Source organism: Manis javanica, chromosome 9 (assembly GCF_040802235.1).
Source record: "Manis javanica isolate MJ-LG chromosome 9, MJ_LKY, whole genome shotgun sequence".
NCBI classification, from domain to species: Eukaryota; Metazoa; Chordata; class Mammalia; order Pholidota; family Manidae; genus Manis; species Manis javanica.
In genome coordinates, this window is record NC_133164.1 from 10,839,720 (window position 1) to 10,855,924 (window position 16,205).

The window sequence follows — 16,205 nt, forward strand, 5'->3', positions numbered from 1 at the left end:
CGGCAGTTGTGTGTGGAGTAGTGTTGACGCGGTTCTCATGCAAAGGGAAACGGAGGCATTGGGAAAGCATTTCCTGTGCTAGAACTCTGAAATTCCATCATGCTTATGCGGGTGTGTTAAGGGAAGGGTCCTGGGCTTGGAGCCAGGAGACCTAAGGGTCACCATCTGTGTGCCCTTCATTGATGTGTGACCCTCTGAGCTTCGGTTTCCCCATCTGTGAATGGTGATGATTCAACCATACAGAGTTTTGGAGAGGTCTGGTGAGATAATATGTGTGTAATCTGGCAAAGAAAGGCATGTGTGCTGTAGGGGCTGAAACGCTTTTGTGTCCAAATGACACACTCACGTATGATTCCCGTGATAGCCATTTGGTGAGTTCCTGCTCATTACAGGCACTGTACAGTGAAACCCTTCAATAACACTGTGATGATGATAAGAGATATTGTCATCTGTCCCATTTTCAGGTACAGATATGGAGATTTAGTTATTTGCTCCAAGGCCACATAGCCAATAAGCAGTGGAGCCGGGAATTTTAAAAAAATGGTTTTTAATATGAAATTGTCAAACATATACAAAAGTGGATAGACCAGTAGAGTGGTTCCCAAACTTGGGAGAGCATCAGAGTCTCCTGAAGGCTTTGGTAAAACCCAGCCTGCTCAGCTCGCCCCCAGGATTTCTGATTCAGTAGGTCTGGGGTGAATTTATGTTTTCAGCAAGTTCCAGGTGGTGATGCTGCTCTCGGACCACACTTTGAGTACCACTGGGCTGGTGTAATAGATCCTCATCTAACTGTCACCACCTCCAACAATACTAAACATTTTTGGGACCAGGATTTTAATCTTAACTCCCCCACACCTGCCCTTACCTGGTTACTGGACTGCCTTTCTGGCAAAGTATGAAGAAATTCCTCTGTGAACCAGATATGTGTTATGACTATTCCATCCCCTGCCCCCTGTATCTTCAAATAAGTAGCTTAAAGTAAGTTACTGTGAAATCTGACTAAATCTGGCTTTTAGAGCCTCTTAGCTTACTTACTTGACTTCTTCATTTCCAGAGTTCCAAAAATAACTTCTATTGACCTTAGAGGAATTAAGAGTATCAGTCCGTAATGATGAAAAGAAGTACTGCAGCTTACAGAGTAGAAAAGAATCTGTAATAGGGATTTAAGAGAATTATTTCTACAGCTACCAGGTTGCATCTTTTTCCTCCTTGCTTTCATTATCACTTGTCACATCTGAGAACATGGCAGGCAGAAATAGCAGCCGGGATGGATGTGCCTGTGAGAGACATGCTGAGCCCGCCTCCCAGCTCTCTGCCCGTCCTCTCTATTCTCCTACACCCATCCTTGCCCCTCTTACCCATGCCCCAGTGAGCATGGCAGACACTTCAGGCGCTGTCTTTGCAAGGGAGTCAGTGTCTCCTCCGGGCTGCACAGCCACAGGGTGGGAGGAAGCCCCGCAGGATCCCTGTCTTGCCTTCCTCTCTTCATTAAAATTCTCTGCGCATCCCCATTGAGCACAGCTGACTAAATGCAAGCAGTTATGTGGGTTTTCATTAATCAGTATTATTATCTTTATTATTACCTCAATTTCCATTATTCTGTTTCTCTTACACCATTTTCTAGATGATGTTGATCTGACAGTTTTTGATAGTCTTTAATTCTGTACATTTTGGTAATATAATAATTTTGGAAAACCACAGTTATTTATAAAACTGACAAATACAAAACCTAGGCTCTTTTCCTTCCACCAAATTGATTTTGAGTGTCTACACTTTGCTAATACTGACATGCTTAATTAAATAAAATCTTCATTTAGGGACAAGTTCTCTAATATGAGGGCTTTCTTTATAAAAAAGGGAATTCAACATCTTATCAGTGCTAATAATATAAAAACTGTTTTCACAAGTGTGTCATGCTTGGTGTTGGTCTGTTCTGAGACAACACCCCATCTCAGTGTGAGAGATAGACTTAGATGTCTGAGAGATGGGTTTTTGTTACACAGTCTTTTAAACATTCTCCGATTCATTAGCTGTTGTGGTTTAACGCTCAGGTTTGAGCCTGCTTCTCAATTCAAGCTTAGCTAAGGTTCTCTTTTTCCTCCAGTTTTTTATATCATGTGCTTGTGCACATTGTCACTGAAAGTGGACAAAAATTAAAACGTAGAGGCTGAGAGGTAGAGCATGAATAACAGGTTAGGAGACCTGGATCCTGGCTCACCTTGGCCAGCAACCCCTGGGTCCCCGTGACATTCACTGAACTCCCATGCTATCTGTAAGACTAGAGGCTAGATAATCTCAGGTTCTGATGTTTGCACAATTGTAGTTCTATTATCACTGAACCTCCTGCTCCTTTTACACAAGCATGCTTCTAAACAGCTGCTGAGACCATTGTTCTTTCCTACGCACACCATGAACAATCTGGAGAACATGAATACCAAAGGAGACTGCGATCATGTTTCGATTTTCCTCCTCTCCTTAGTTTTAATGTCCTTGCAGGAAGAAGAGCTTGTCTATTACAAAGCTATAGAAGGTCGTTTTCCGTAGCTGCAGGATTGATGGGATCTAGTTTCATGTCTCTCGGCCTCCTTCCTCCTGCACCAGTGTGCAGGACCCTTCTCAGTGCGGCCCACCTGCCACTTTGGCCTCATCTTTCACCACAAGCTGTAGTGCAAGTGCAAGGGTGGCTTTGAGACGTGGGCATCCCAGGTGAGCTACATTGGCACCCCCTCATGTTGCTATTTTAGATACTGTTCAAATGACTATTTTAGATGAGAATCTGAGGGCTCCTCAAGGCACAGGTGGAGTGGGACCCCTGTACAGAGCTGTTCCCCACAAGTGCAGAGAGCCCAAGGCCTCTCAGTTAACCATCTGTTGTTTCTCAGGCAGGTTCAGCCAGGAGTCCCCGCTGCTCACCTCAGGTGGCTTATTCATGTATTCTTTGTAGAGTATCCTTTTGGAAAGTTCTCTTAAATGTAGGTTTCTCCTTTGCACTGGAATTCCAGTGATGCTATAGCATCCCTAACACTAGTGCCCCAAGCCCAGCCCCTTGATGTGCCTCTGCCCCAGCTATTCCAAAATTCTTGCTGCTTCCTGACCCCCCTGTGTTCAGAGGAGGATCTTTCTTGAAGGATTGAATCTTCTAAGGATCCCTTCCAGGGCCCTGGGAGGGATGCCAGCAACTTTGTATTCATAATTTTATATTTTTTTAACCCTCTCCCCTCCTATTATTTCTAATTTCAAGCCCCACAAAACCTGGTTCCATCTGTGAGCATGCTCCCTGGTGTCCCGATGTTTTCCATGCGGAACCCCTGTGCACTCTGACTCACTGCCCTCTCAGCCTCACTCTTTAGGGACCACCTGCTTTAGGAAGCACCCCTCACTCATCCAACACATATCTCGTGTGCTTTTGCTATGCTGGGTGCTGTTCCAGATGTTGGAGAAAGCAATTAAAAAACTGAAATATTTGCCCATGTAATCTAACTGGGGGAAGTCAGGTTCATGTTAGTGGGTCAGATGCAACTCATCTTTCCCATTGCTACCAGCCATGCTGCATTGATTGTTCACACATCCATCTCCTGTCTGGATGGTCAGCTCTCTGGAGGGTGGGGGCTGTGTCCTTTTTATCTTGGTGTCCCAAAGAGCTGGCACAGTGCAGATGGACAGACTCCGTAACAATCTGCAGAGAGAAGAAACACAGAACTGTTGATAACATTTGCATGCGGGGAAGGAGGCAGCTGCTAATTTCTCGTGCCCACCCCAATGATAGGCAAATAGGGATTCTTTAAAATTTGACAGCTTCAAGGAAGTTCCTGGTGGCAGTATGTACTCAGAATCTTGTGCAAGATGGTAATGCAGGAAAGCTGATGGGGCCACACTGCTAACATTGGCTTCAGAAGCCTCTTCCTTCTTACCACAAGCTGCACTGTCCCCCTTCCCCAGCAACAGTGCTGGAGTCCTGTAGGCAACACCTCGAGGGGCACCACTTTGAAAATGGACTAAGTTCCCTGAAGGATTTTTAATCTCATCTAGTCAAGTAGCCTTTACAGCCATGGAGATAAATCGAGTAAGTCTTAAATTCTTTATAAGCAGAAATGATGAATTTCTTATTTCTTAAAATAGAATCCTGCAAAAGTTGCCATTTCCTTAGTTTGCTATTTCAAGAAGTAGCATTTGGGATTTCAGCTTGTGTTAACATTTGATTACCAGAGACACAAAGGCAAGAGATATGACTAGAAAGTTCACGGGAAGCTATCATGTCGGTGGGAAGAAGCATGGAATCAGTAAGCCTTTTTGCTTAGCTCTTCCCCTGGTTTTCAAAGCTTTGCCCATGTTTGGCTAAGTTGAACTCCTTTGTGCACCGACGTTCTCCAACTATGCTGAATTCCAGGGGAATCTAATTTTCCTGGTGCTGAGAAGGTTCCCTGGCTTCTGTTTGCCTGTGGATATGGAATTTCAGTTGTGTGGATGTTGGGCAGCTAGACCCACTGCAGCAAATGCCATGGGAGAAGTGGTTCAGAGACCCGTGAAGGAAGGTTAACAGGGAGGGCATCGTGGGTTATGATCTGTGGCTCCATGAGAGCCACGTGGAAGCTCACTGCACTGCCTGCTGCTTGACCAGTGATTCAGCCTAAGCAACGGGCTTACCTGAGTCTCTATTGTTCTTAAGATGGAGCTCCTTCTTCCCCCCCATCATGAGGCAGGGCCCTGGCCTCAGGTGCAGGTCCCCTCTAGGAAGCCAAGATTGATTCTTTGTTCTGAAATGTCTGTGGGCCCTGAGCCTCCCAGACTCCCCAGTTGAATCTGCCTCCATCTTCTCCCCGAGGTAAGTACCACGTAACCCTTTGTGAGCCGTGTCCGCTGAGGTTTCCGCTTGACCCTCTGTCCTTCAGAATCTTAGATCCTGCTGCTTTCAGGGAGCTGCTGTAATAGGAGTGAGTCTAAAGTGATTCTGTTTACACCCTGACCCCTAACTGTTCTTCTCAATTCTGCCTGACACAAATCTCATCAATACTCAATTCACCTTGCAGTGTAAGCATCTATTTATATTTTTTTTGGGTGTGGTCCCTGAATTCCAGCGCCATCCATGTTTATTATTACAGTTTCCTTGTTCGGCCTTTTGTTTTTCCTTCTTTGTGAATGCCCCTGCCATTGTTGTCTGTTTTGTTTCATACGGTCCTAGAGGGTGAAGGAAAGTTTTTGTAAACAGAGTAATATTGAATGTACATGGTGCACGTACTCAAAATAAAAAATCTAAGATCCCTGTCATGCAAGCAACTTATTTAATATTACCACTATTAAATGCATTTATTATGTGCTTATGCTTAGACTGCTCGGCCCAACATTTTACCTGCATCAACTCAGTGGAGACCAGTAACAGCCCTGCATATCTACATAGCTCGGCTTTCTTAACTACAGGATTATACTGCCTTTGATCTAATCAGCATCAGTGTGGTATCTGTGGCACTACCAGGACAGTTCCAAGCTTTGTGAATTATGAAGTTTAAAAATATAGGGGCCTTGTTTAAAAAAAAATTCAAAATTGTAAATATAAAATAAAGCATGGAAGTTAGTATTTATATAGAATTTGAAAAGAAATCACAACAAATTACAAATTTTAAAAAGCTAACCCCAACCATAAACATCAGAAATATAGGCAAACAACACATTTTTATCAGTGAATCTCTTGAAACACCTCAGTAATATTTTCTTCCCTACATTTTTTTTATTTCATACTATTATCTATTCATATGATCATGATTTTGTTTTATTATTCTATATCACAAGGATAGATCGTTTTATCTTTCCCATAGCATAATTAGTTGAAATTTGCATTTTATTAATCATAGTTTAGAAAAGTTGCCTCTAACTTCACAACATTTGGTAACATTACATAAATTTTTAGGATTGAAAGTTCCTTTCAGATTTCTTAACATATGTAAGCCATATAATTTTGGGGCATTCTCATTTTGTACAATGATTCATCTCAAATACCCATAAGCAGTTCTGGGGCCAAGTACCTTAAAGTGTGTTTCTATTACAGTATGGGCTCTCCTGCTGTGCCTCTGTGTCATGAGTCATGACACTGGGTAGGCCATCCCAGGGTCCACCTCCAGGATGTGGCAGAGAAGTGAAAGGCTCCTTTTGATGGGTTAAGGGAGGTGGCACCCAGGTATATGCCCAAGTACTGTATGCCTGGGGCTGCAGCAACTCAGCTTTAACTCTTTATCATATTTGCCAGTGTGTGATTTGTTTTTCTTAGAGAAAGGATTCTGCTGCCAAAATAAAACATTTGTTGACCAGTGCCTGTAGGGCTATAGGACTGTGACACATACAGAGGTATGAGGAAGTGACAGGAGCAGGCTCGTGTCAGAAGCAGAGAACAGCCTGGGACCCAGGGTTAGAGATATGACCAGAGCCCACACATGGGCCCCGTGAAGGAGGGCTGCATTGTCAAAGAGTTTGAAATGCCCCTATGAAGAATTCCCATTCTTTCTTCACTCTTAAAGCATCACTCCTTGGTAAGGGGAGGGAACCTCACAGCCCAGGGATGGCAGTTGGCTCAGCCTTCTCCCTTAGCTCTGCAGCTCACTTCTGCCAGCGCCTCTGACTATTGAATGAAGGGCTTATGAGCCTGTCTCTCCCCCTAGTCCACAGTGCCTCTTACACAGTTCCATGGCTATTTTTCAGGGAATGACAACCACCCCTCAAAACTTTTGCACCAAATTTTGGAAAGTAATGTGTATGTACATTTTGGGGGTTAGTGAGCCCAGGTTCTCAAAGGGGTTTGTAACACCAAGGAGGTTAAGAAGCTTGGCACTGGGCTTGTTCCTTGTTCCTCTCTGATTTTACAAAACCACCACAGTCCCTGGCACATAATTATAGATTGGGGGTTCTTGAGATCCCTGGAGAGCTTGTTCAAACACAGATACTCACCCCTGGAGTTTCTAATTCAGGTGACTTTTGAGTGGGCCTGCCAGGCGTTGCTGCTGTTCCTGGGACCTCACTTTGAGAACTGCTGTTACAGCTTATTGCAAATTGGAAGTACGTGGTCCTCTCCCTTTCTGATTTCACAGTAACCTGAGAAATGACTGTTCATAAATAAGGACCTTTATCCTCCAAACAGGGAAGAAAGCTAAAGGACTTGTGTATATAGATAGAGTTACGTTTTCACACACTGTGAAAGCAACATAATCATGTACTCTTTGAGTTCTGAATGTCAGACTGAGGAACTGGCTGAGCCCCATTATCCTTAGGGAAACATGGTGTCCTTGAATATTGAAAATTCAAACTGGTAAATTCTCAGGGTTTCAAAACATGATTCTGATGGCCTAGGAGCAGTTCCATCCATGACCATTGGTGGATTTGGTTAATTCTGGGCCCGGAATCTTTCTTTTGACAATAGAAAATCAAGAACTTAGCTCTTGTAGCTATGTCACCAGGGGCAGGATTGAACATAAGCATGTTGGATTGCTTTTAAAACCAAGGCCATGGACCTTATCTGTGCTTAGTCCATTTCTTTTTAAAACAGGACTGGAGGACTAGCAGTCTGATAATTATTAGCCTAATTTCATTTTGCTGTTATATGATGTTCCTGTCTCCAGTGATGCTGCAGACCAGTCAGCTCCTTATCCAGTGGCCTGTCCCCTCACTCATGTGACCGCTTGGCAAAGTTTAGTGAAACCCAAGAACAGTGAACAGCTGAAACCAGTGAATCATCAGTTTAAGGATGAGCAGCAAATAGGCAACTATGCTTCTCACCCAGTTTAGTAAATGCAGAGCTGCAACTTCCCACGGACCCACCTCAAGTCTCCCAAGCCCCTGTCCTGTCATCTGTTTTTGTCTTTATCTTGCTGTTTCCCCTGTATCCTCTGCCTTCCCCACCCCAGCTGTGGGTCCCTTTTGTCTCCTCCTCACCCATCTCTTCCTTGTCCCCCTCTTCCTGTCCTCAGACCCTGATCTCCACTCTCAGCTGTTCTCCTCCTAGAGCTTCTTCCTTTCCTCATCCTGAGGCCACGTGTAGGAGGGAGGCACTATGCAGTGTTTGTATTGGAAGCAAGAGCTTTTGTCTTGTTCTTAGGTGGCAGGTGAGTTGCTCTCACTTGACCATTTCTTTGTGGAGTCGGTGGTTCTGCCCAGCAAGGTGCTCCCTGCAGGGCTGAATGCTGCTTCTCAGTCAGGTCATCAGGAGTATTTCCCTGAGCAACTAAGGGTTTGTGCAATTTTCAAATCTTCAGAGTCCTTTAGACCAAAGAAAACATATCATTCTTCCACAGATACCCCCTATTGTTGGACTCAGTCCTGTGGGCTTTCCTAATCACATACATCATCTGCCTGTAACAGATGTGTGTTGCTTATAAACTCACCACATGCTCACTTTGGCTGAGAATGGTGAGCACAGACCATTACAGGCCAGCCTGGAGGAGAAGTGTTCTGTTTGACACAAGATTGCATTCTAATCCAGCCTGCCAGTTACTTGGGACCCTCCAGGCAGTTAGCTGAACTTGTGGTCCTGTTTCCAACCTCAGTTGAAAACAAATGTAATGTGTTTCCATGCCTACCTTATACTACTGTTAAGAGATGAAGTGAGGCATGTTAACAGAAAAAGCTATTGGAATAGCACAGCACCAAACCTAAAGTTGTTTAGGAGTGCTCTGCCTATAGGGGCTGGGGAGAGACTTATAAAGTGTAGAAGCAAAGGAAGGACATTATTGATTGGCCATAGCCTAATGCCTAGTTGGCTGTGATTGGTTGTCTTCAGCATTTTCATTTTGTAACCTTGAGGCATTGACAGACTTAGATTTTGGTTTGTTAACCTGTAGGCCAGCAGGGCATTAGAGCCACCCCAGCCCAGTGGCCTTGTTTAATTTAACAGTAGATTAAATGTGCTCATCTGTGTCCAAACACCTTGGAAGCTACACGGTGACACACAAAAGCAAGGTAGTCCTAAGTAGCCACAGCATTACATCCTATCAATAAGCACTTCTAGGATTTCTTCAGGGGAAACATTAATTCATCTGATTAATGACAGCATTATCATAAATAGACAAAACTTACCTATGAGTGTTTTTATAGCTTTCATTTATTAGGCTTTTTAAACAATCCAAGTTTAGTCATATAGGTGAGAAATAATCATTAAATACATTTAAGAAAATGTGAACATATTGTCTGAATCAGCCCAGAGACAGGAAACATCAGTTAATTGAATGTGGAAAATTAATATAAAGAATTACTCAATTGGTAAAAGAGGATTAACTACGAGGGAGTAAAGATAACTCTAAAATGTAAATCAGAAAGCCATCACCTTTGGCCCAAATCTGGCTGTTCCCTGTTTTTGTGGATAAAGTTTTATTGTGATGCCACCATGCCCATTTGCTTACTGAATTGTCTGTGGCTGCTTTTCCAGTACAATGGCAGCAGTTTACTAGTTGTGACAGCAGCCATAAAGCTGCAAAGCCTACAATGTTTACTCTCTGACTCTTTACAAAAAAAATTTGCCAACCCCTGCTCTAAAAATCAAAGAATAGTCTAAGGAGCACAGACCCAAGGAAAGAACAGACTCAGAAGATACCCCCAACCCACACCCAGGTGGCTGCTGTGGTGTAAGAGCAAGGCAAGAAACCCCCAAAATTGGAGCTTAAGAATTGCCCCTTTCTCAGCAGGGTCCCTCCAGTGCCCTCTATGAACAAGGGCTGACATTGTGGCACTGTTCTCTGTCAAGCACACATACCTTGCCTTGTGACCTGGAAGGAGTGGAGCTGATGGCCCTCATTGAAAGGGGCAAAAAGGGGATGCACCCAGCTGAGGATTGCATGGTCCAGCCTGTGCCTGGGGAGGTGGTCCAGGGCTGTCATGGAGAACTAGGTCACCCCTCTGAGCTTATCTGGCTGCAGTCATACACTGAACACCATACAGGGCAGTGGAGAACTCAATACATGTCCCATCCTGTAGTATCTTTTAGTCTGACTTCTTTGTAATGGAAGGTTAGCTTTTAGAATCAAGAACTCTGTCACTGAAAGCTATGAGCATCTTTGGGTCTTGCTAGGAATATAGTCATGATTCCTAAGGAAAATGTTACTAATCATGACATTCATCTGTTTTGCCAACCAGCACTTAAAGACTGATTACTGTATATAGTATAATAAACTAAAATAAAGGAGCAAATTATTTAAGTTGAGTTAAAATAGTTTGGAGATTACTTTTATTATTTTATATGGCAATTCTTTAAAAATAATTACTCTGTATCTCTTTACTTTTTTGAATGCAAAAACAGTTTAACATTACAAATATAGAAAGAAATTACCTATGCTTTCATTATAATAGCTTTAGTTTTTTTATTTTCCATACTTTTAGTCCCTGCACATAAACATATATTTTATCTAATTATAATATATAATAATTGTGCCCTTGTTTGGGTATTGCATTTTTTCTTAGCATGTCAAAACATCTTTAGTAGAACTACTTAAATCAAGTAATGAAATTAAATATGAGCATTTATATATTTATTATACAGAGTAAGCTGACTGCTTCATTAAACAACTCCAGAATCTCAGCAGCTTAACACGGTAGACACTTGCTCATAGGGTATTTCAGCACCTGTTTTAAGCAGGCAGCCTTCTGCTGGGTGATTCAGTATCCAGACTCCTTCCGTCTTGGGGCTCTACCCTCTCCTGAGCCCTCCATCCTGTGCATGCTGCTAGCAGAGGGGAGCAGGGAGAGAGGCTGTCCCATTCAGTTTGGGCCTCATAATAGAATGTAACAGAATGAGGGGTTTCAATAACACACATTTATTTCTCATAATTATGGAGACTGGCTGGGAAGTCTAAGATCACTTGGCAGATTCAGTGTCTGGTGAGAGTCTGCTTCCTGGCTCATAGACGGCTTTCTTTGTGTTGTGCCCCACGTGGCAGAAGGGATAAGGTTGCTTCCTGGGGTCTCTTTTATAAGAGCACTATATGAGGACTCTTCATAATTTAAGCACCTCTCAAAGGCCCCATATCCTAATAACCATCACACTGGGGATTAGGTTTCAACATAAGAATGTTAGACACAGACATTCAGTCTATAGCAGAGGCTTTTATGGGTCAGGCTTAGCGATGGCCCATCCCGTCCACTGACATATGCCATTGGCCAGAAGCCAGTCACATGACTACACCTAACCATGGGAAAGCTGGGAAGTATAGCCCAGCTGTACCTAGAAGGAAAGGAGACAGATTTGGGGAACATGTGGAGCCTCAGTCACAATTCCCAATTTAGATGCCACATACTAGATGTTTTTAGTAAAGTTCTTATATATATATTGTCATTTTAATACATATAGCATTTGTTGAAATTATATCAGGTGATTTTTGTTGATAGTTTCAAAAAATAATCTTGCAGTGACTATTAATATAATGGACTTAGTTACTTTGGATAATTTTGTGTGTATGGGTATGTCTTATGCCTGTTTTTACACTTGGTATATTGTGATATATATAGTTAGTTGAATATATATCTTTATCTCTATACATCTTTATCTGACCTAGCTCAGATAGTGCCTTGTACATGGAAATTGATCAGTAAATGCCATGGCAACGACTGACAGATAAGAGAGATTTTTCCTGGAAGACTAACTTTTGAAATAGCTAGAAAAGGCATATTCTCTCTCTTCTTTCCCCACTCGCCTTGTTGCCTTTTGCTCAGTGCCTGTTAGGAATGGCCATCCCTACCCCCTGAGGTTCACCCACAAGCCCTGGTAGAATAGGTACCCCCCACCACCCTGCTTGGCTGGTTTTGGTCCAGCTCAAACTTTTCTATTTTTAGGTATTATATACAAAAGTATATAGATATTTCTAGATAGGCATATTTTGAGGCATATGAGTTCCACAGGGTTTTATATGAAACAGTGAGCCCTGCAGATGCTGTACGGCTGAACCAGGAAGGGTACCACTGTGGGCACCCAGCTTCAGTAGCAGACCATGGCTGGACCCCTCGGCAGGGCAGCTCTGGCAGAGCCTTACTGGCCAGGCGCGGCCCAAGACGCAACTGGACGTTTCACCAGACTCCACAGCTTCCTTTGTATCTAAGTATTAAGTAACTGAACAAGTGTGTCTATAAATAAACAGAATACTGTCAAGTGTCTTCTGTCCCTTTGAAAATAACTTTTTTCTCTTATTTCTGATTCTTCCTGAGAGCAAAAACAAATGCTCTTATCGTAGAAAAGTTAGAAAATACAAAAACATATAGAATAGAACGTATGAGGCTTTTTCATCTTAAAAAACTGTGTTTCTCTGTAAGAATGTTTCATTTGCTTATCTTTTCACCTTCCAGGCAAAGCCAAAGCTGATTGAACCCCTCGATTATGAAAATGTCATCGTCCAGAAGAAGACGCAGATCCTGAACGACTGTTTGAGGGAGATGCTGCTCTTCCCTTATGATGATTTTCAGGTAGACAAGTTTTATGTTTTTAAAAAAGAACCATGTGGTTAATCTTTACTAGAAATTATATTGATTGATTTATTGTTTGGTTAATTAATTTAGGATTTTTAAAAGGTGAAATGAAGATGTCATTTAAGAGAAAAAAAAGTTATGTCATTGTATTTTTCCAGGCATTCCTTCATGAGCTGGTTTTTACAATGGTATTATTTTTGCATATTACATGTATGTATGAATATAAGTTATACATGTGCTGCTTATATATGTGTATTGACATTTTTTCATGTGTGTTATGTCTTGAATAAAAAGTGCTATACTGTACTCTTGGCTGACTTAACAGATACAAGGCCCTGTATGTCTCATGAGCTTTCTTTAAAGAGGAATTTAGGGATTTTACCAAGTGCTTTAGAGTCTTAAGGGTGGGATTTTCTGGGGAGCTGTGGAGGATTTTATCATGATTCCTTCCAGGATGGCACTTAGGAAATTGCCATGGGCGAGGCTTTGAACTGTATGTGGGCTCACAGAGGGGATGTGAGGGTAACCAGGAATGTCCCGGGGTCGCAGTACCTGGTGCAGTGACAGGTGCTGTTCCTTGGATCTCAGGAGCTGCCAGCACAGGACTGCACAAGTCCTGCTGTGAGCTGCTCTTCAGGTTGTTACCTGAAGTCTTTCAGATTGTGGCCTGCGGCTGAGGGGCCCACCAGAGCTGTAAGGCTTGTGGGGAGCAAGAAGAAAACCCCAGTGGTGTTAGATGCCTGCAACCCAGAGTCACCTTGGCCTGTTTGAGGGTTTTAGTTACTCCTCTCACTCTGCTGGGACCCGCTCTTGGCTCTTTGTTCTTCTTTGTTTCAGTGTTTCTCTACCTGATGCTGTTACCAGCCAATGCTTTTCTTCTGTGAACTGAGCTGCCTTCTTTTTTTTAAAGCTTCATTGATTCCTTGTTGTTTAATCTTAAAATAACTACATACTTATAAAAAACAGAAACCAAACAGGTATTATTGAAGTGACTGACATTAAAAGCTTCCCCCATCCCAATCCCCAGAACACACGCTACTACGTACACTTCTGTGCATGCTGAATTGTCTTTAGAAACTTCCATGTTCATGGGGGAATGACAGCCTCTTCAACAACTGGTGTGGACAAAACTGGACAGCTACATACAAGAGAATGAAACTGGATTATTGCCTAACCCCATACACAAAAGTGAACTCAAAATGGATCAAAGACCTGAATGTAAGTCATGAAACCATAAAACTCTTAGAAGAAAACACAGGCAAAAATCTCTTGAATATAATAAACATGAGCAACTTCTTCCTGAGCGCATCTCCTCAGGCAAGGGAAACAAAAGCAAAAATGAACAAATGGGAATACATCAAACAATAAAGCTTCTGTACAGCAAAGAACACCATCAGTAGAACAAAAAGGCATTCTACAGTATGGGAGAATATATTTTTAAATGACATATCTGACAAGAGGTTAACATCTAAAATATATAAAGAACTCACACACTTCAACACCCAAAAAGCAAATAACCCTATTAAAAAATGGGCAGAAAACATGAACACACACTTCTCCAAAGAAGAAATTCACATGGCCAACAGGCACATGAAAAAATGCTCCATATGGTTAATTATCAGGGAAATACAAATTAAAACCACAATGAGGTATCACCTCATACCAGTTAGGATGGTCAACATAGAAAAGACTAGGAACAACAAATGCTGGTGAGGATGTGGAGAAAGGAAAACCCTCCCACACTGCTGGTGGGAATGTAAACTAGTTCAACCATTGTGGAAAGCAGTAAGGAAATTCCTCAAAAAACTAAAAATAGAAATACCATTTGACCTAAGAATTCCACTCCTAGGAATTTACCCTAAGAATGCAGCAGCCCAGTTTCAAAGAGACATATGCACCCCTATGTTTATCGCAGCACTGTTTACAATAGCCAAGAAATGGAAGCAACCTAAGTGTCCATCAGTAGATGAATGGATAAAGAAGATGTGGTACATATACACAATGGAATATTATTCAGCCATAAGAAGAAAACAAATCCTACCATTTGCAACAACATGAATGGAGTTAGAGGGCATTATGCTCAGTGAAATAAGCCAGGTGGGGAAAGACAAGTATCAAATGATTTCACTCATCTGTGGAGAATAAGAACAAAGCAAAACTGAAGGAACAAAACAGCAGCAGAATCACAGAACCCAAGAATGGACTAACAGTTACAAAGGGAAAGGGACTGGGGAGGATGAGTGGGAAGGGAGGGAGAAGAGGACTAAAGGGCATTACAATTAGCACACATAACATAAGGGGGGGTGGCATGAGGAAGGCAGTATAGCACAGAGAAGACAAGTAGTGACTCTATAGCATCTTACTATGCTGATGGACAGTGATTGTAATGGGGTATGTGGTGGGGACTTGATAATGGGGGGAATCTAGTTACTATAGTGTTGCTCATGTAATTGTATTTTAATGATACCAAAATGAAAAAAAATTTAAAAAATGAAACTTCCATGTTAAATCAATTGTTAAATTATATTCTTTGAAGGTTCTTTTCCCCACCAAATTTAAGAGACTCCAGCCTACAACAAAGGTGAGAATTTTCACAAATGTTTACTTTCTCTAACTTATTAGAGATACATATGGAGAAAAATGACTATTCTTTAGTTCTTTCCTGAAAAACAAGAAATGCCATGAAAGTGGAATTGGCTTTTAGTGCAGAGCTGCTGCCAAAGCATGTCTGCTGATCATTGGTCTTTGATCATGTCTAAAAATAGGATGCTTTGAAAAATTCTCTGCATGAATAGACTCCCAGCTAAAGAATGAATAAATGGAAACCTCAGAGTGATACCTTCTGCCTATGATTTGGGCAACAAATTTATTAGCATGAGAAGTTAATTCAGATGATTTCAAAATATACTCCATGTTGACATATTTTTCCTGTAGTGTGCTCTGGGGAAGCTAGAGGTTATCTCAAGTTTCTCTGAGCATGAAGTATGTATTCTTCTTGGTATTAATTAGAGTAACAGAGGTATTTTGAGTTTTGCAACCTAGAATGTAGTTGTATTTGCAGGCCTGAGATAAAATTGCTTAAGAAATAAACTAACCAAAGAAACAAGATACAGTTAATTCAAAATCATCTTTTCTCATAGGGACAAAGAACCTGGATATTTAAGCAGTTGTAGAATCAGATGATAGAAGCTTTGAGAAAAACTCCTTTGTCCCTTTTGTCTGTAACTATTTCTTTGGGGATGTCCGGCACAAATATTCCAGGAAAGGCAAAGAACTCAATTGACATTTTGCTGGTCAAAATTGAATGAACAAGTACTGTTTTCTGTTTTCAGAAAGATTTTCCAAAGCTTGAGGAGGTTAAATTTCTGCTTTGTTCCTCTTCAAAATAATTGTGATGGGACACATTTAAGTTTGGATGCTATTGTTTGTTTTCTTGGAGATTCATATATTCTAATCAGGCGAGGCCATTTATGCTGCTTTTTTTCTAAATTGTCTTGGTGATTTTAGTTGAATGAGCAAAATGTCTTACCAATGCCCCAGATTCCTTCTGTATGTTCTCCTATTTTTAGGCAGAATAGGAGCTGAATTATTATTGTATTATTAGAGGTGGAGAGACCAGATTAAACCATGGGGAAGTAGTTCATATGGAAAAAAGATAGCAAGTTGGTTAGAATATGGGTCAAATAGTGAGCAAAATGCACACTGGAGGTTGATTTGCAATACTATAGTTTTTAATTAAATAATATTAACTATTGAAATAATAGAACTCTATGTGAAGT

The 16,205-nt window shown here is 41.7% G+C and overlaps 1 protein-coding gene across 29 annotated transcripts in view; it reads left to right on the forward strand.

Moving 5' to 3' along the window:
- Window positions 1-16,205, forward strand: part of DOCK9 (dedicator of cytokinesis 9) — a 273,892-nt gene that overhangs the window by 110,173 nt on the left and 147,514 nt on the right. For all 29 annotated transcript variants that reach the window (XM_073212409.1, XM_073212414.1, XM_037025012.2 and 26 more), the window contains exon 2: window positions 12,307-12,423. In XM_073212409.1, the coding sequence (XP_073068510.1) occupies window positions 12,307-12,423 (117 nt within the window). The remainder of the gene's footprint in view (window positions 1-12,306; window positions 12,424-16,205) is intronic.